Source organism: Cynocephalus volans, chromosome 6 (assembly GCF_027409185.1).
Source record: "Cynocephalus volans isolate mCynVol1 chromosome 6, mCynVol1.pri, whole genome shotgun sequence".
Lineage (NCBI taxonomy): Eukaryota > Metazoa > Chordata > Mammalia > Dermoptera > Cynocephalidae > Cynocephalus > Cynocephalus volans.
In genome coordinates, this window is record NC_084465.1 from 137,420,235 (window position 1) to 137,440,425 (window position 20,191).

The 20,191-nt window shown below is 35.8% G+C and overlaps 1 protein-coding gene across 1 annotated transcript in view; it reads left to right on the forward strand.

Moving 5' to 3' along the window:
• The window catches only part of MRC1 (mannose receptor C-type 1), an 84,239-nt gene that overhangs the window by 28,102 nt on the left and 35,946 nt on the right, over positions 1–20,191 (forward strand). Inside the window, exons 6-14 of the mRNA XM_063100283.1 lie at positions 233–379; positions 4,292–4,477; positions 7,790–7,947; positions 9,598–9,708; positions 11,611–11,726; positions 13,690–13,838; positions 16,105–16,304; positions 19,073–19,200; positions 19,696–19,783. Of these exons, the coding sequence (XP_062956353.1) occupies positions 233–379; positions 4,292–4,477; positions 7,790–7,947; positions 9,598–9,708; positions 11,611–11,726; positions 13,690–13,838; positions 16,105–16,304; positions 19,073–19,200; positions 19,696–19,783 (1,283 nt within the window). The remainder of the gene's footprint in view (positions 1–232; positions 380–4,291; positions 4,478–7,789; positions 7,948–9,597; positions 9,709–11,610; positions 11,727–13,689; positions 13,839–16,104; positions 16,305–19,072; positions 19,201–19,695; positions 19,784–20,191) is intronic.

Below are 20,191 nucleotides of genomic sequence, written 5' to 3' on the forward strand. Positions count from 1 at the left end.
ATACTTGTTTAATCCTCGTTGTAGGCATTGGAATGATCCATCAACAATGAAACAAATAGATACCCATCATGTCTTTTGCTCTGCAGTCAGTAAATATTTATTTGTGAATGTGTAGCACAAGGCAGAATGGGGATCCATTAAATCCCAAGGATGAAGACGTGAGGCTGCGGGGAGGGGTATCTACCTGGAATACCTATAACAGTCCCACTTTAATTTTTCCTTTTCCTCAAAGGAAGTCCATCAGCTGAACCTGGAAAAAGCTGTGTGTCCTTAAATCCCGGAAAAAATGCCAAATGGGAAAATCTGGAATGTGTTCAGAAACTAGGCTATATTTGTAAAAAGGGCAATACTACCTTGAATTCTTTTGTTATTCCCACAGGTAAGTGATTTGTTTAATCTGAAGTGCACAAAATATTAGAGTTTAAAGATAAACAAAACTACAGCCTAGTTATAACTACAAAATGACTTCAGAGGTTTTGTTGATAATTTATAAGGTAAACTTAGTAACTTTCCTACAGAATTTTTTCTTGTTGGTTACTACAAATGGTCCTTAACATTTTCTGAGTGTGCTGTGGTGTTGGGGCATTGTGGATAGACTTTGACATAAATAGGATTTTATTTTCCAAGCAGCCTTATGAAGTCTGTATTATTACTCACATGTTACAGATGAGGAAAAAGATATTCAGAGGATATATAAAACTTGCCTATATGACAAAACTGGAATCCAAGCTGGGAAGTACATTCCTGAAAGGAATGTTTTTATGATATCCTCACAGATCTATCTGGGCTCCAATGCTATTAAATGTGAATGGAATAAAACATCCAAAAAGTAGTAACTAAATTTTATATAGAGGCTAGACTCCAGGAAAACAAATTGAATTACGCTCTCTATTTTAATTTTATGGAAGAATTAAACTACTAGGCAAGAATGAATTCTTTCTTCAAATTGACAAAAAACTAACTACATTTTTCACTATGAGCTCTTTGTGGAGGGACATCTAATGCTTTAAATGGTTTTATTTATTTATTTTTCTGCTTAGAAAACCATACAGTACGGCATTCTTGACTTTTATTCCCTTGACTTGTAAAAGCAATTTCATTTATTTTAAAAAATGATAGGCATGGATGGAAATTCAAAAGATACAAAATGATAAGTAATAATGTTTTCCTCCTACTTCCTACATCTAACACCCAGTTTCCCTCCTGGAGAATGACCGTTTCTGGTTGTGTATCCTTATCTAATTATTTCATGAATATGTAAGCAGACGTGTTTATAATTATTTTTGTCTGTTTTATACAAATGGCAGCAAACTTCAAATATAGTTTTTACCCTAATTTTTTACTTAATAACTATTTTGGATATTATTCCCTATTTTTACTCAATAAAAATTTTGGATATCATTCCATATTTTTGACTGGTCTGCTGTTAATGGATTTTTAGTTTACCTCCACATTTTATTATTACAAGCAATCCTGGAGTGAATAGCTTTACACGCATGCCGTCTCACGCACATGATATTCCTAGAAGTGGAGTTGCTGGCTCAAAGAATAGGTGTGTTTGTGATTTTAATGGACATAGATTTGGCCAAGATCTCTAATGGGTATAGATGAAGGTCACAGGTATTGGGTTTGATTAAACTTTACAGGCTCTCCATAATGACTGTGGGCATGCCTGAGGGCAACCAAAATCATTTTTGTATTTTATCTCCTGTATTCCACCTAGAAGAGAAATGGTATAATTCTTCCTTCTTGGAAAAGCTCATACGATTCTTTTTCAAAGAGTTGGATTTGCCACTTTGGGGAGAGAATGGTTGTTTAATAGTTTCTCCAGAGTAGGAGGCAGAATTCTATAACTTGGCCTTATTACTTATCCCACTGGTTTCAGGTTCCTCATCTGTAAAGTGGAAATATTAACACCTCTTTTCCTGCGAAATCTTATACCGATTGTGAAACACTCAGTATTCTTATTTCTCTACTTCACATCCCTTGCTTGACTTGCTAACCTTTACTTGATATTGGAGTTTGAACATTTCTATACTTCCTGGATTAATTATTCTATATATAAACTCAAATAAACCAGAGCTTGGAAAAGTATATGAGAGATCAAATTATGCATACATGATTGGTGAGTGCCTGGGACAAGAATTCAATCATACTGCATTGGTCCTTGCAACACTGTCCTGTCCATCCACAGTTCCCAGGTCTCTAGAGCTGTAGTGTCCGACTCAGCAACCTCTAAACACCTGGGGCCACTGAGGGCATGAAATGTGGCTAGTTTGAAACACGATGTGCTGCAAGTGTAAAATACACCCCGGATTGTAAGAATTAGCATAAAAAATGTAAAATATCTCACTTTTTATTTATTACATGTCGAAATGGTAATAGTTTGGATATATAACATTAAATAAAATGCATTAGGAAAGTGAAGGTTACCTGTTTCTTTTTACTTTTATTTACTATGGCTACTATCAGATTTAAAATTATGTATGTGGCTTACATTTGTGGCTTACAAATGTTTCTATTGGACAGTGCTGTTGTGGAGAAACAAGTTATCTTTTGTGGCTGTCCCTTCATTTCACTTGAGGTGGTTGTTTTCATGTTTGAAAATATTTTGAAGCTCTCAGCATTGGCTGACATTATTTTCAGTTTCCTAGGTAGCGAAATTAACATAACCCACCAGAGGGCTCCAGAGCTATACTAACTTTTTTTTTTTTTTGTAAACACTGGAAGTGTACAGAATCTAAATTGTATAGAGGGAGTAGCGTTTTTAAAAATATGCATTTTCTATTACAATAATACAGTGTTTGGACATCGTGACTGACTATTGACTTGATTGACTGCTGTGCATAGAATCCTGGGCTTAAACAAAGGTGTTTCAGACAGTCTCTGCCTTTAAGAGAAAATGAGACCAATTCATTAAAAGAATAACAAAGAAAGGTACCATATATTGAACATGTACTGAAGTAGCCATTTGAGAACATTTAATAGCAAGCTTAAATATATAAATTGACTTTCATTTGGTAACATGGTACCTCTCTAAGCAAGGTATGTTGCCAAATTGTTGTTTGAAATAATATCCATAAGATAATCATAACAAGCTACTGTATGTCAAGTATAACTTCAATTTTCATACTCAATATACCTATCATGTGCCAGGCCCTGTACCAGATTCAAGGACATATAGGGATGTGCCTTTGCTTTCAAACATTTTTCATGTCACTTTCCCCAGCTCATTACTATTACATTTTTGCAATGTATAATCAAGATTATGAAATTTGGTCTTAACTCTTAGTAGCAACTATGAGGTTGTTGACTACTGGCTTAACTAAATAATAATTGTGTGGTGTTTTTAATTTACAAGCACATTATCTCTACTCTTTTCTAATTTGGAAGAACACAGTGAGAATAGGTAGTTTAACATTAATATTAGTATTAATTTACACATATATGGATAGTTTGGTTCATGTAATATGACTTGCCCAAGATCACACAACCTGTGGCAAATTCAGGTTTTACCCAAAAGACGTCTGAATCTAAATTCCTCCCCTAGCCACAGTATCACATGTCATTGTGGGGAGCAAACCGATGGTAGTGGGTCAGTTCAGAGGTGCAGGTGGCTGGCTCAAGCTGCTATGATTCTGGATGCTCCTTAGTGGTCCCCTGTCACTGACCCGTTCTACTCCCTGCTTCCATGCTAATCTTTCTCCTGCCTGCCTTATTTGTATTGCTTTTCCTCTGAAAAACGACTGGCTCGATCACGTCCATAGAATAAAGATAAACTGAAATCTTTTAGGGCATGTATTATGTATCAAATCTTTCAGGCCTCTGGCATTGAAACTGTATAATAAATGTTTGGTACAGGTTTGCTGATGATAAGATGTAGACAAAGTTAGTCTATTGTATCTTAGTGTGGTCTTGTTGTGGGTACAATTTTTTAAAAAGGGAGTTCCCGTTTGACTTTATTTTCAAATAAAAAAAATTAGTTCCTTTACTTTTTTGATTTAGAAAGAAACAAAATATGGGCCGGCCGGTTAGCTCATTTGGTTAGAGCACGGTGTCGATAACAGCATACCTGTCAGCTGCCAAAATAAAAAAATAAAAAATGAAAACAAAATGGAATATGTCTAGTCTATCTTTGGTGAATATATACACCCCTCAAATGAAAAATAAATATTACCTTTATTTGCCTAATAACTATGAACTGTTTCATATATGAAATGATAGAAAATATGGTTACCATTTTAAACAAATCTTCTCTTTTCCATGTTTTCCAAACCCTCTTTTTTTCTAGAAAGTGATGTGCCTACTAACTGTCCTAGTCACTGGTGGCCATATGCAGGTCACTGTTATAAGATTCACAGAGAGGAGAAGAAAATCCAGAGAGATGCTTTGACTGCTTGTAGGAAAGAAGGTGGCGATCTAGCAAGTATGCACAGCATCGAAGAATTTGACTTTATCATCTCCCAGCTAGGATATGGTGAGAAGCCTTACATTGGTAATACACTTGAGTTTAGTCCTCTCCCATCTCTGGAACATTTAATCAAAAATGTTAAATTTAATAAAGGTAAATTAATAAGAATGTAATAAATTTAATAACAGATGCTAAAACATGCCTGCAATGTGAAAATTGTATGGTCATTTAAGGAATTCCTTTTTAAAAATTTTTATTGACACATTGTAAATATATATGCTTATGGGGTACAATCTGATGTTTTGATACATATATATGTTGTACAATAATTGGGTTGGTTAAAGAGTTTTTATCATTTAAAGATTATTCCATTTATTTTTCTTTTAATATATAATCAATTTATGACTAGTTTTTAAATATTATTTTTCCGTATATATTCATGACTATAAGCGGTCTACCTTAAACTTGTCAACGATGTTTAATTTTTTGGAATCATTTGTGTGTGTGCATGTATTTTCTTTTTTAAGGCTTATGTTTTATCTCACAAGAAAGGTCGCTAAATGAACCATCTCACAGTTTGGATTTTCTTTTCTTTATTAGTCTAACTGATGCTGTTAGGGTGTTGAACAGTGAAAGAAATGGCACTTTTTTGAAGTGGATAGGCGTTGGTCTAAACCTTTTGAAGAAATTTATGTCTTAATTTTAAGTATATAATTTTTAAAATACATAGAAAATGTACTAACCAGAAAAAAAAAAAAAAAGGGTAAAATGCGTCGGGCACGCTTGTTCTGAAGAGGAGAGGGTTGAGAAACATCGTGATGATAATGGGTACTCTGCAGCACTTGCTGATTAAATGATTATCATTTTCATCTTCCCCTGATGAGGCTGCTTGAATGCACGCAGCTGTTCTTCATTTCCACCCAGCAAAACAAGAGGAAATAGCTGGTGGTGATGGTTGAGACGGCTTCCTAACAGGCAGTGCCTGGAAATTGATGGGGATGGGGGGCAGGCGAACGCAATGGACAAATACTCGTAGCTGAGAAAAAATACAGCAGGAGCAGAGAAAGATTTAAAAGTTCCCAAAACACTACTTCTAGCACCTTTTCCCTGTGGAATCTGTCCTCCTCTGTTTCCTTCACTGAGTGTAGCAGGCCATGCAAATAGCTTGCTGGAGTCTATAAACAATTTCTCGATGATTCTGTGCTTACCCAGACTGGAAAATTCACGCTAAATATAATAATGTAATCAAAACTGGTAGATCTCAATAACAGTTCCTTATGTTTATCATGAGACCTATATTAGCTAGTCAAGTTTGCAAGTGAATCAGTAGAAAACAGGTTATTTAAGATGCTGTCAGACTAAAGCACAAATTTTGCTCTACTTCCTATATAACATGATATAATAATAGGAGAACTTTATATTTTTATTGCTATAATTCTTTGGGGAAGTTGGATGACAAAAGTTGCTTTTCAATTCAGCTTGAGAATTAGCAAATGAATTAGAAAACCTTCCATTAAAATATTGATAAGGATTTATTTACTTGTATTGAAAACAAATAATATTGATAAAGGTAAAAAAAGAGTTATAGAATTAAAATTATTGCTTCTAAATGAAAAGCTTTGAAAAACCTTTTTGAGCTAGTTAAGATAATATATTTTATATGTATCATGGAAATATATTTCAAGTATCCACCTGACGTTGGGATCTGTCCATGTTATGTGCAGCGATGTGCTATGCCAACTATGAACTTAACTATAACTGTAAAGTTATGACTATACCAACTAACACAGCTTCCTTAACTGATTTATAAAAATCAGTCTAATGATTGTACACTTACATATTATATATTTTTGTACGACCAAGATTGTGCTTAGGAATTACAAAAGCTATAAGGGGAGAACGGTTAGAAAAATATGGAGAGGAAACTCTTAATACTTTATTATAATTGTGGGACTTGAGACTGTAGTTTTTCTTTGGTCTTCGGCTGATATCCTTGGGGGTACGCGAGGTCACTTTGAAGCCTGTATTTGTTGCTCAAAAGATCAGGATCTTCCAAATCAAGTGAAAGGAAAAGGGGACCATCCTGGCAATGTCATTTATGCTTCGTGGCACTGGAAACATCTGCTGCAGCTGGCACGAGGCCAGTCAGGGACTTCTCCAAAAGCAAAGTTGAGTGACAGCTTTTAGGAGGAAGAAACTAAACCACTTAGGGAAATTTTCTATAGTGTGGTATTTTTCTCATTTTCTCTCATAACATTATCTTCACCATCTTTTGGCAAGTAATTTTATTTTACCATTAAAAGGTCATACATCAAGCATTCATGATGGAATTCCTAGTTTGCAAGTTAAATAGGTACTGAATTGTGTATTCTTTAATTTTTTTGAATTTAGAAATGTTTGTTTTTCAGCCATAAAATCTTGGACCTTCAATCCCTTCGACTGTGTTCCATTTTTATTATGATATTTAGAATATTTTAGAATAACTAATTCTAAAATCAATAATATTCTCCATAGTATTTCAAAACAAAATGATCACATTTTAAATCTATATTGGTTGTTTTGGTCTTAGCCTAATTTTTATTTGAGTTTTGCTGGGCTGGCCTGCTAGCTCATTTGATTACAGCATGGTGCTGTTAACACCAAGGTCAAGGGTTTGGATCCCCTTACTGGCCAGCCACCAAAAGAAAAAAAAATGGTATTATTTGTTTTGCTGACAATTTCATGGTGAAAATGATCACAGATTCATTTATATTTATAGACTAATAAATAAGTGCCAATGTCAGGAGCCAGCCCAACTTTTCAGTTTATATTTCTCTCCCTGTACAGATCATTTTCACTCTTAATACAGTGATTAAACCTTAACAGAAGCACTTAGAATGTATTTGATAACAAGAGTCAGTAAAATAGAAGTGATTTTAATTTTTTGTTATCTTAAAGCATTTGTAAGATTTAATAGTAGTCAAATAGATTTGTATCAATAGGCTATATTTCCAACAATATGAGTGCAGTTGGCATAGTAAATTAGTTTTTAACAAAAAAAAAGTAGCTTCACCAGATAGAGGGTATTAATAAACCTACCTCGATCTAGTTTTCACAACCCCCAGGAGATATAATTTGTAACTCTGCAACTGAAGAATGCAGTCGCATGTAAAGAATAGATTACACAACCTGAAATTGACAACAGAAAATGTAGTTGACCTTTAAGTCTACAGCGTGTAGGTCAGATTAACACTCAGAAAGACTCTGTCTTATGATAGTCGCAATATCAAAGGAGGAGAGTCCTGTTGCTGAAGCGAGCACCTTTCTTTCCTGATACCCTCCTTTGGTTTGGAAAGCAGCTTTTTCATATACTACTTTTGAGTTTTTCTTCCTGTTTAGAGCCAGATGATGAGTTGTGGATTGGCTTAAATGACATCAAGATTCAAATGTACTTTGAGTGGAGTGACGGGACCCCTGTAACCTTTACCAAATGGCTTCGTGGAGAACCGAGCCATGAAAACAACAGGCAGGAGGACTGTGTTGTGATGAAAGGCAAGGTGAGGTGACTTGAATTACTTTTAATTAATTAAAAGTCACAGGGGATGTTTCCTTCTGTCCCACTTGTTACACCCGTTTGTTCAGATTGTTTCTATTCTAGGTAAATTGACATAAATCAAAGTTGAACCAAAATTCTGATTCAGTTTCTTGAGTCTCTCTCAACTGTCTAGCAAAGTCAAATTTTCAAGAGGACCACACAGGCAAAGAACAGAAACTTTTGGTTCAAGGATGAAATTAACCAGCAACTAATATTCACATTGTTCCTATGCTGTGTTCTAAATGGTGCCTTATATATGACATATAAATGGCTTCATTGAGCAAGTCATAAGTTTGGTTCTACCTTCAACTGTTCGCTCTAAGTAGATGTAGACCTAGTTAGATCTATTCTGGGTTCCACAGCATGAAATCTGTACTTGGAGAGCTACGTTGGTGTTTTGGGGTTACATGGAGGTGTCATGTGAAATGATTGCTTCTCTGTTTTAAGTTGACCTTAGCAATTGAAGAATATTACCAAATTATCTTCTGTTAATAGATGATGAACATGGTGGTTAAGAAGCTGGGTTTTGCTGCTTGACAAGTTCCCTCATTTGCAAAATGGGGGTAATAATTGTGCCCAGCTCACTTGTGGGTATGAGGATTAAATGAGTTAATGAATATATTGTGCACAATTCTTGGCCTAAATTTATTGGGTAATACATTTTAGCCACTATTTTTGTCATTGTGATTTTTTTTTTAATCATGATTAGCATGATTTATTGAAAGCTTAAGAAAAGGGTAGGTGTTAACTATCCAAAGAGCAGGCAGAAGAAATCAGAGATCATCAGGCTTGCAAGGAGCTGAGAGGACAGTATGGCTGGAAGTGTGGAGCTAGAGGTAGAAGGGCTGGCAGGAGCATGAGTCCTGAGGTTCAAGAATCATGTATGATCTTGGGAGTGGCAGGACCAAATTTGAGTTTATAAATGTAACTGTGGCTGAAGTGTTGAGTACCAGATTCCAGTGGGTTGAGACCAAGTAAGAGATCAGGAATTAAAGGCAACAATACAGAAAACATTTTTTTTCAGATGTTAGTAGTTAAGGGAAGGAGAGGAGAGGTCATTCCAATGTGAAATCTCTAAGCAACAGGGAGAGGGTAGACTCTGAAACAAACTGAAAAGTTGAGACGCAGATCCGGGAGTACACTCATCAATAGAGATTTCTATTGGAAAGATGACTGTGGTTTCAGGTTTGTTTCCAGATTTGGTGTGCTGGGTGAGGGAGTTTTTTCTGGATGGTTTATATGAGCCTGGTTTACCTGAAGACAGATCTGACTGCAGAGGTTGGCCATGGGGCTGCATACAGACCTCCTGTGATGACCATCATTTAGGGACTTAAAAGTGTTTTTAGTTTCTCTCTAGATTCCTCTAAACAGTGGCTTTGACATCTGAGATATAAAATCATATTGGGGCTACTCTCTCTTTTTACGTCTTTGTAGTCAGAGTCAAGTTTACTGTTTACAGGTAAAATGTCAATTTCCCTGTCCTTTCTGTAGTGCCATTTTCTTTTAATAACCTTGAATCTTAGTTTTTCTTCTCTGAGACATAATTACAAGAACACAGCATCAAAGTCAAATAACTGATAATCATTTTTTTAAAAATCTGTGCTGTCTGCAGGATGGGTACTGGGCAGATCGGGCATGTGAGCGGTCCCTTGACTATATATGCAAGATGAAATCACAAATCCAAGGTCCAGGAACAGTGGAAGTACAAACAGGCTGCTGGAAAGTGAGTATAGAATGTACATGATGATTTAAGATCAGCAAATACTATGCGATACAGTTGGCCTTATATTTGTATGTGAAAGTGGTTTATTATTGTCATAGCCAAATGTTTCAACTGTCTAAACATTCAGTGGTTTATTACTAGTGTTTAGTATCACTGCTCTACCTAAAGTTTTCTTCCGGAATTCTCCACAGTTACTATGGGTTTACACATGGTCAGTAGCTCCTTTTAGAATGTCATGGGAATTAGAAGAGAGAAAAGAGGGAACAAAATGAGATTGCAAAGGGAGCCTGGAGAGGGTAATGAGATGAAGGCAGGTGATGGGAGAAGGTGCCATCCAGGTGTTGGTAGTCTATGAGCCTATGGTTGTTGAGAACATTTCCAGTAGATAATCTCAAGTTGCTGGTAGCAAACTAGCCTTAGTTATTTCTTCCCCATTGGGAATATTTCTGATGAGCCTCTGTTGGGGATTCTTCTCCATAGATCACTGCAATGAGAGGCAGGAAATCTAGACTCCATCTGGTGCCGACAGTAACTCAGTCAAACAGAATAAAGTCACGCAAGCCTGTTGTGCTCCCACCTCACCTGTGCGACAGTAACACCTCCCTGCATGGCTTATAATTCTTTAAGGATGAAGTCAATTGCTTCTGTAAAATAATTTTTAAAAGCATAAAGAAACAACAACAGTGTAGGGTTTATGGTGTCATCTTCCTGTCGGACTTCTGAGTTGCTCATCTTCCTCTTTTGTCCTTTCTCACTTCTCTTGAATGAACTAGAAACTCACTTTCTTTCCAAGAATGTTATGGTGTGGTCACAAATCTTAAAACAAACACCAGAAGTCTGAGAATTCATGAAATATAATTTTGTACTGTACAAATAAGCCATAAAGAAAAATAGAGCAGATAGCTGAAAAAAAAAAATTATAGAATGTTAGAGATGTGAAGGATCTTAGTGATTATCAAAATTTCTCTCCTACTTTTTGCGCTCTGGGAACTCCAGCCCAGAAAAGCTCTACAGCTTTCTTCAAATTAACAGATGCAAAGGTAGTTTCACATGACCTAGTTTGTGGAAATATTTTTTGTGTGGTTTTGCATTCTACTTCTTTCAGTGCCCAAGAGATTCCCCTTTTGTAGGCTGAGTATTACTTTAATATTTGGGCCATGGATTCTCTTACAGTGTGGGTAGTGTAAAGTTGGAACTGGCACCCATCTGTGGTACAGAGTCGACATTTTTTGTGGTCCCCAGAACCCACATCATTTCTTCGTTCTATGGGTAGTTTTCTAGCTCTCCCACAGAGGGGCTACCCTTAGTGGTATCGTCCTTATGCAAGGACCTCAGTTCCATCTTCCTGCTTTAGCTGGGCTGAGGCCAAATATTGTATTCTGTAGGGACAGTAATATCCCAGCCCCTTGGACCTTAATCTAGATTTTATACATTCCTGGGCAACAATAACTTGTTCAACTTTTAGTATTTCATTTATATTTGGTGTGTAGAGATTTCCCCCTTTTCTCTCAAACTATAATGTGGATTTTTCATTGATTGTAATGTTCTTACCTAGCATTTCTGTACATTTGAAGCATAGGAGAAAAAACACGCCAAATCATGTTGCCAGAAGTTTGATGAGTGCTCTCCTGTGACCAGATGGCATAGCTTTCTTTATTAAAAAATTTTAAACTTTTTGGCAGCTGGCTAGGACAGCGATCCAAACCCTTGGCCTTGGTGTTATAACACTGTGCTGTAATCACCTCTTAAAAATTCATTTATATGTATAATTTTCATTGCATTTCAAATTCTTTAGATTTGTGTTCTTTAGGCATTTCTATTGCTTATCAATTTGTGTTTTGTGATAGAATTATTAAAATAGTATTTTAAAAATAAATACACATTGCTTGATAACAATTATAGGGATGGAAAAGACATGGCTTTTACTGCTATTTGATTGGACGCACACTTTCAACATTTACAGAAGCAAACCAAACCTGCAAAAATGAGAATGCTTACCTAACGACTGTTGAAGACAAGTACGTAATTATTTTAATTTTATTTTAAAATATATCAAATAGTGAAAAGATTTCAGAAAAGCCTAAGTGTCAACCTGCTTTAAATTTTTGAGAAAGTTATGTGTAATCTTGAGGTATGGTTTGTAAAGGTAGAAGCATTAAAAATAAAATCCTTATCTGGATGCTTTATTGCAAACCATTTTAGTACTTTAAAGCAATATTCAGAAAAGTTTACTAATAATCTAGTAATTGTAGGTTATAGATTTAACTTTTTCTGATCTACTGTATGTGAAAATTTTTTAAAGGAGGAAAAATAAGTAAAATTTTTGAGTTCAAAATCCTACTTTCTATGTTTACCACTCCCTCCACCAAAAAAGAGGGCAGAGAGATTTACCGAACAATTTATTTATTCTTTCCATTCTTCCATTCTTTTCTTTTCTTTGCTAGGTTAATAGACTGATAGATCAAGAAAAATCACACGGATATATAGAGGGTTTTATGTAACTTTTGATCTGTAGGATCCCGTCTATCTTTAATATTTACTTATATATTTTTCACCTACTCTTTGCAAAGTCCTGGATTAGGCACTGAAAAAATTTTAAAGATCCATTTCATTTAAAGTAACGAGGTAAAAATTGTTGAGTTTTAATACAACAGATTATATTTATTGGCCTTTCAAGGATCCATGTAGGAGATATTATTGATATTAAAAATCCTTCAGTAAAAATGACAGATGTCATAACATTTGCATAGTCTTTATAAAAGAACTGTATTTTAACCCACATCCTGCTTTCGTGTACAGTTAAATGTTTAATTCATCGTAGCACCTGTTATAATGCTAACATCTGAAAATCAGAACATAGATACTTTCCATCTTTTAAGAAGGGAGGTGAAGTGTTCCTGTTTAAGTCCATGGGAACATGTTCTGTTCTGCATCAATCTTTTGGTCTATTGGAATACTATGTACAAGATTTTGCTCTATTTTGTATTTGTTTTTCTTATCTGTTTTCTATAATATTTATACTCAGGAGCCACTCTGTTGTTAAATTTACTTCTTAGACATTTAAGGAAACTAGACTGAGTTTGGAACTTTCAATTTTGGGAGGTTGTTCTGTTTAAAGAATAAAAATATTCAGACTATGGTCAAATAAGTTCTGTGATTGTTAGGCCTCTCTGAATTCCCTTTCTGCTGTCTTTGGAGTCATCTCTGGCTTTCTTTGCTCCTAGAAACTGGCTGCACTTTTGCTTTTCTCCAAAAAGAGATTTTTACCTATGTTGCTGCCTGCATTGTTTTATATTTGTCAATTAAGACAAACTTGGTTGCCTTGCCAACTGACTTGTATTGTTACCAGATTATGCCGAATACATAGATGAGAATCCAGAGGGAGAGAAAGTGTTGGAATTCATGATTCTGCTCCCAGTTCCTTCCAGAGATTGAATCTCTGCTTCTCTCTCTGTATTTCTTGATAATTTTCTGTTTCAGAGCTGAGATACCTGAACAAAATCGGGGAATATCCATGCAGATTATTCCATTTGTATTATCCTGATAATGTTACTGTCCTCCACTTGCTTAATCAAAAATTGTGTAGCGCATTTGGCCTATTCGAAAAGTGGACTGATTTTTTAAACAATGTGTTTTAAAATGCTATAGTTTTCTCCTTTGTGTTTTCAAATTCTCTTAAATTTGGGAGAGGGGCAGAAAAGCTAGTGAAGACTAGAGAGAAATAGTTTGAGTATATTTGAATGATTTTATTCACTTGACTATATGGTATTTCACCTTCATAAGCTCACATTTTCTTAGTGAAAATTGTATAATTTAAATAACATATAAATATAATACACTATGTTTGAATTACCAACTAAATCATAGGTCAAACATAGAACTGAGATACTTTTTATGTGGATAACTTTAAAAATTAACATGAATGTTTTAAAAATTGAGTTGAATGTTACCTTTTTTTTTTTTTTTTTTTTTTTTTTTAAGATATGAGCAAGCATTCCTGACCAGTTTGGTTGGATTGAGGCCTGAAAAATATTTCTGGACAGGACTTTCAGATATACAAAACAAAGGGACCTTTCAGTGGACCACTGAGGAAGAGGTTCAGTTCACCCACTGGAATTCAGATATGCCTGGTAGGTGCCCTGCTTTGACTGAGGGTTTCACCCTGTGAATCCATTGAGCAAAGCCTAATATCCTTACCGTACCTTTCCAAATAGACTATCTAAATTAATTGTGCTTTTGGTAAGATTTTTAGTTTCCCTCTTTTTTTTCTTTTAAATTTCCCAATGAGTTTGTAGCATTCTAAGGAAAAAAGGAAGAGAAAATTGCTAGGTTATCTGGTACTGTTCTACTTGAAAAATATTTACAAAATCCTAAATGACCATAAGTGTTCTGAATGGTTAACTTATTTCTGAAAACTTAAAACTATACTAAATGGATATAAAACTTTTCAGTGCAACTGAAATAGAAATATTAGTGTGGTTAAGGTGGGAAGCAAAGGATAGTGCTTATATGGAACTCATTGTTTCAATATCTTGTATGTGCCATCCTGGTTAGTCCTTTATTTGCCTTGAATTTCACTTTATCCGTATAAGAACTTTGCAAGGTAAGTTTAGGTATTTTCATTTAAAAGGGGTGGAAACTGGGACTCAGAAAATTTATGTGAGCTGAAAGCTTCTGGGCATGCATTTAGAGTAAATCTGTGTAATTCCCAAATCTGTGAAATCAGCACTTGTGCCACTCTGCCTCTTATAAATTTTGATTTGCCTTCCCTAGTAAGGGATTATAAGTAGTTTCCGAAATCGACTCTGAAAGATCTTTTGCCTTCTTTATACAATGATATCACTAGCATATGACATTATTCAATGTGACAACACAGACAATTCAACATCCTTTAGAGCAAATATTTCATTGTGCCTGGGTAAAACACTAAAAAAGGAGTAATAGCTCAAGTGTATGGATTTACTACATGGCCTAATACATCCTAATCTTCAGGAGTCATTTTAATTGGCATTAATGATCAACTTTTAATAAAGAAAATAGATAAATAATCTGCAGTGTAATTATTAATTATTACATTATTGGACTTTCTGAAAAATAGTAACTTTTCAGTTCATTTTTAAAAATAATTGGATAGTATATTAAGAGCTAAGTGCATAATTTTTTTTTCTTTCTTAAATCTTGATAGGAGTGCTAAGTCTTATTCTCTAGATGAAACTGCTTATCTTTGCCTGTGCTGCTCATTGAGCAGTAGGATTCTGAGAGGTTAACCCTGGAATGTCCTTAGGCAGTAGAAATGGATCAAACTGGAACCACAAGTCAATTGCAACCATTGTTATGGTATATCCTTGATGGAGGGTGGTGTTTTCCTCTTAAGGAAGGCTGACCTCTTTGACCGAGTGAACAACTTCAGGAGGAACTGAGCATCTGGTCAGCTGAACTGATTCTGGGAGCCAGTGGACCCCTGCAGCCTCAGAGGTCATCAGTCCCAGAGTTGTCAGGTTTTGATTTAGTTCTGTCAAGGGAAGGGGACTGTCATAGAAATCAGAGAAAACTCTTAGAATGTCAGGAAATCAGGGATTTCAGAAAAAATATTCTGGAAAAGATGTACCTCCCCAGAACTTGGAGACCAACTACTAGGCACTTAATGTCCCTTAACAGACTGGTAATAAAAAAAAAATTACCTAATTTTAGCAGCTGATATTTTAACAGCTCTATCTTAGTTAATTATTGTTTGGAAATAATCACGACTGACAAACAGAATGATAACCTATATTCCTCATTTTATTTTATGTACTTCTTTATTTATTAAAGCTAGCACTTATCAAACTCTATTAAGCAGGTCTTGATATTTAATTACATTCTAAGATGAGGAAGCAAGTTCAGAGTGCTTGAGTAACTTACCTAAAATCTCCAGCTGAAGCGTGTCTCATTATGAAGTCTGGGAAGAACTTGGGTCTTGGGAGACCTACATGACCCCAGGGAAAAAGATAATCTTAAAAATTTGAAAAGAAAGAATAAAGGAAGGAAAGAAGGACTAAAACAATAAACCATTATTTTTGCCATTATGATGAACTTGATCATACTAAACATATTGTATAATTAAATGTCTATGGTGGGGCACTCTGCCAGATGTTAGAAATACAAAATGGTATCACACCACCCCTCTATATTTGAAATCATAATTCAGATGTGGACATAGACCACACAAATAAAAGCCAAATAATGGCTCAAAGTAGCTCAAACCAGTTGTTGAATGTTCCAGGTGCCCTCCACTGCATTTTCTCATCATGTGCAGATTGTACCACATGCTTTGACACGCAGGTTTGTACTGTCCTCTGTGAGCATGGGCCTTCCACAAGCACCTTTGAATCAATTCTACTTCTGTATTTGATGCAGGGCGACAGGCAGGCTGTGTTGCCATGAAGACTGGGATTGCAGGGGGCTTATGGGATGTTTTGAAATGTGATGAAAAAGCAAAGTTTGTGTGCAAGCACTGGGCAGAAGGAGTAACTCGCCCACCAGAGCCCACAACAACTCCTGAACCCAGGTGTCCAGAGGATTGGGGTACCACCCCTAAAACAAGCTTGTGTTTCAAGGTAACTATCAATTACTAAGCTAATCAGGAATATGGAATCTTCTTCCGCCTAATCACCTAAAGAATTAAAACAAAAAACAAAAAAACCCACAAACAAAATACAATGCCCCTGTTCCATCTGTAGAAATTCTAATTTTGTTGATCTGTAGGAAGCCTGGACATCCATTGTTTTTAAAGAGCTCCTTGGGTGGAGGCTAATGACCAGCTGCATTTAGACCAACAAACACAACAAACAACAGAAACACAACTCACAGAAGTCTTTCCTTAGCTGCTTTGCCATTAGCACCCCCTGTCTGCTTCTCTGCTTTCTCCCAGGCTTTTTAGTCCTGGTATGAGCTCACGATTCTGTTCATCTTGCTGAAAATTTCCATTTCCTCTCACACTGCTTGTTTCATCTCATTTTCACCATGCTCTCAGAGCCCAGGCTTTTAGCTAACTAAATGGATAAATGCATCCATGATAATGCCACATAGGTATTCTAGAGAGAATCCTCCAATTTTCTTTTTTAACCTCCAATGATTATAATGATGGGGGACAAAGGCATTGATAGGTAGGGGTGCATGGCTTTTGGTATCCTTTAAATGACAATTCAATATTCTACTATCATTTTATACATTCCTAAGTTGGGCCATGCATTTTCTCTATGCAATCAAATTCACCAGAACAACCAACCAACCAACCAAACAAACAAAAATAGGAAAAACAAAACAAAAAACCCCCCCAAACCAAACCAACCTAGAAACAAACAAAACCTCCAAGGAATTAAGCACTTGGGTCTTTATTTCTCTCTTGTAAGTCATATTCTTTCTAAAGAAAGTTAGACTTAGTCAAATACAAAAAATGTTCTTATCTACTGATTAATGATATTGTCCTCTAATAGCCCTGCTTTCAAGAGCTCTTTTGTTCAACCCTTTGAATGACAAATGGCCATGACACGCCTTGTAAGGCAATTTGGCAAGGCTGATGAAGAGGTTGTCTAGTCCTCTCTAACTCAATCGGGTATGGCTAGCTGAGCTGGTCACTCCCACTAGAAGAAATAGAGGTCAATAAGCTGGTCAGTCCAGACTAGCCGGTCAGAGCTAAAAGCGTAATTTATAGAGGGGGGGGACTATTTTTTTTTTTTTTTTTTTTCTTTTTCGTGACCGGCACTCAGCCAGTGAGTGTACCGGCCATTCCTATATAGGATCCGAACCCGCGGCCGCTGGGAGCATTGCTGCGCTCCCAGCGCAGCACCCTCCCGAGTGCGCCACAGGCTCGGCCCAAGGGGGGACTATTTTGCAAATGGATTACTTGAGAACTCACACAAAGCGAATCAGGTATTTTATTGTTATCTCTGGAAACTGTTGAGTTACTACACGAAGGTCAGATTCATACGAGTATACACTTACTGCGGTGTTTTGAGAGAAGCAGTAGAATTATCCAGAGCTGGCAAGTGAACCAGGGGTTTTGGTAGGGACAGTATCCGGGTGGATATTCGACAAATCAAAACATGTGTTTCACTGGAAATTATGTGATTTTACTGGTGCACAGAGTAGTGTTTGGAAATATATAGACTATCATTGTAAATATTAAGATGTGGGAATTATTAATAAAATTCAGCTGATAGTAAATTTATTTAAGAAAATAAAATTTTAGATCAAAGTCTAGCAAACTGAAGTGCTCAAAGGAGTTTTGGGAGTTACCCATTGTGGAAACTTGCTCAAGACACCTTTGTCTAGATAAGTCAAGTTAGGGTTGAGGTAAAGGTCGTCTTGGGCTGCTTGAGGACAACTTGGGCAGCCGTAGTCCATTGGAAGCAAATCCGTTTTTCCACAAGCCTAAGATGATGGGGCCATGACTCATGAGGAACAGTGAATGAAAATTATAAATGTCATTGGCCACAATTAATTCCTTTACTGCTTGCATACTAGTCGGTGTGTACCAGACTGTCAGAGTGGGTTCCATTTCACTGTTCTATTTGCAGTCCTCTGGATAATATGACATAGTCCCTAAATTATACAACCTATTAAATTTAGTTTAGCTTCGGGCCAAGCCTGTGGCGCACTTGGTAGAGTGCTGCGCTGGGAGCGTGGCGATGCTCCCGCCGCGGGTTCGGATCCCATATAGGAATGGCCAGTAGTGGCTGAGTGCTGGTCACGAAAAAGACAAAAAAAAAAAATTTAGTTTAGCTTCTAACCCCTCTCTGCCAGATGAATTCTTGTTGTTGCATGTGCTACAATAGTTGCGAAAAAGTGCAACCATAGGGAACAGAGACAAGACGGTTTTGAAGGATACTACCAGCGAAGTGTTGAAAGACTGCCAGGTTATTCATCATTTAAGCTAAACAGGATAACAAACTATGGCACAATTTTAGGGAAGTTATTTTCCTTAAAATTGCCTTTATTCATGTTTATTTTCTCTGTATCAAAAGTTTCTTTCATTTTTTTACCCATCTCAATGCCATTTTTCACACTTGAACCAAATGAATCCTGTCTGCCACAATGAGCTCTCTAGCTAACTCATACACTTAAAGCTTCTAAAGCTTTAACTTCTCCTTTGCTAAAAATTAATTTTATTGTTTAAGGTTTTCTCAACAAAATCATCCCCCAAGTTTTGTTATCCAAATATTCACTTATAAATTGATTTTAAATCTAGAGAACTACCTTGTTTGGGGCCAATGCAATGTCTTGCTGTTCTGTAAATGAAATCTCACTAAAAGTAAATATTTATTTTTCTTGATTTGATACACTATGAAGTATAAAATAATTTCTGAAACTATATCATCTTTAGCTGTTTGCAAAAGGAAAACATGAGAAGAAAACATGGTTTGAATCTCGAGATTTTTGCAGAGCTCTGGGTGGAGATCTAGTTAGTATCAATAATAAAGAGGAGCAGCAAGCAATTTGGCGGTTAATAACGTAAGTATCTATTCTACAAAATCCTCTTTCTTTTATTTATTTGGTGCTAAAGGTGTTGAGAAAATTCTTATATTTCTGAATTATTGGCTCAGGATGCTACTTTGAGCACCTGTATCATATCCTAAATTCATGTGCCCTTTTTGATCTAGCTTCAGTTCCAAGTCCTTTAATTTTATAGGTGTAAATCCTACAATGAATTGCTCTATAATAGCACATGACACTCAATGCATACTTGTTAAGCAGATGAATAAATGACTATCTGTCAATGCTTTACAATTATTTATTCTCAAACAGTAGTCTGTTTTCAAGATATTTATAGGTTGTTCCAAAATGTATATCTATTACATAAAGCTTATATTCAGCTGTTAAATATTTTTACTTGTGTACTACTAATTTATGTTTTGGAGGAAACTTTCAAATCTGGTTAATCCTCATAGGTTGCCAAACTTGTTTTATGTAACAGCATATGCTTTCTTTCTGTTTTGAATATTGTAGGGCTAGTGGAACCTACCATGAATTGTTCTGGTTGGGACTGACATACGAAAGTCCTTCTGAGGGCTTCACTTGGAGTGATGGCTCCCCTGTGAGTAATTTGATTTAATATATTATTTTCTTATTTTATCATGTATTTATGTTGATGTTATCCTTTGGCTTAGCCCAAATTTTTAATGTGACAGGTCATGAAGATAGCTAGAGACATTTTTCTATGCAAAATACACACTTTAGGACCACTATCCTGCCCTTGCCCAGTTTAGTTCTCCTATTCACCCAAGACATATAGCTGTCATTGATTGGATGAAAACAAACAAAACAATGAAAACTCATTCCACTAGTCTTTATAAAATAATAGCTTCATTCTACCATGCAAAATTGTTGTGCAGTAGTTAAACTCCTTAAAAACTGAATGTTTTATAGTCTCTTGTAGATTAGTAAAACTGGAAACACTTTTGATACTACCATTAATAACTGTTAAGCTTTATCAGAGTTCTCC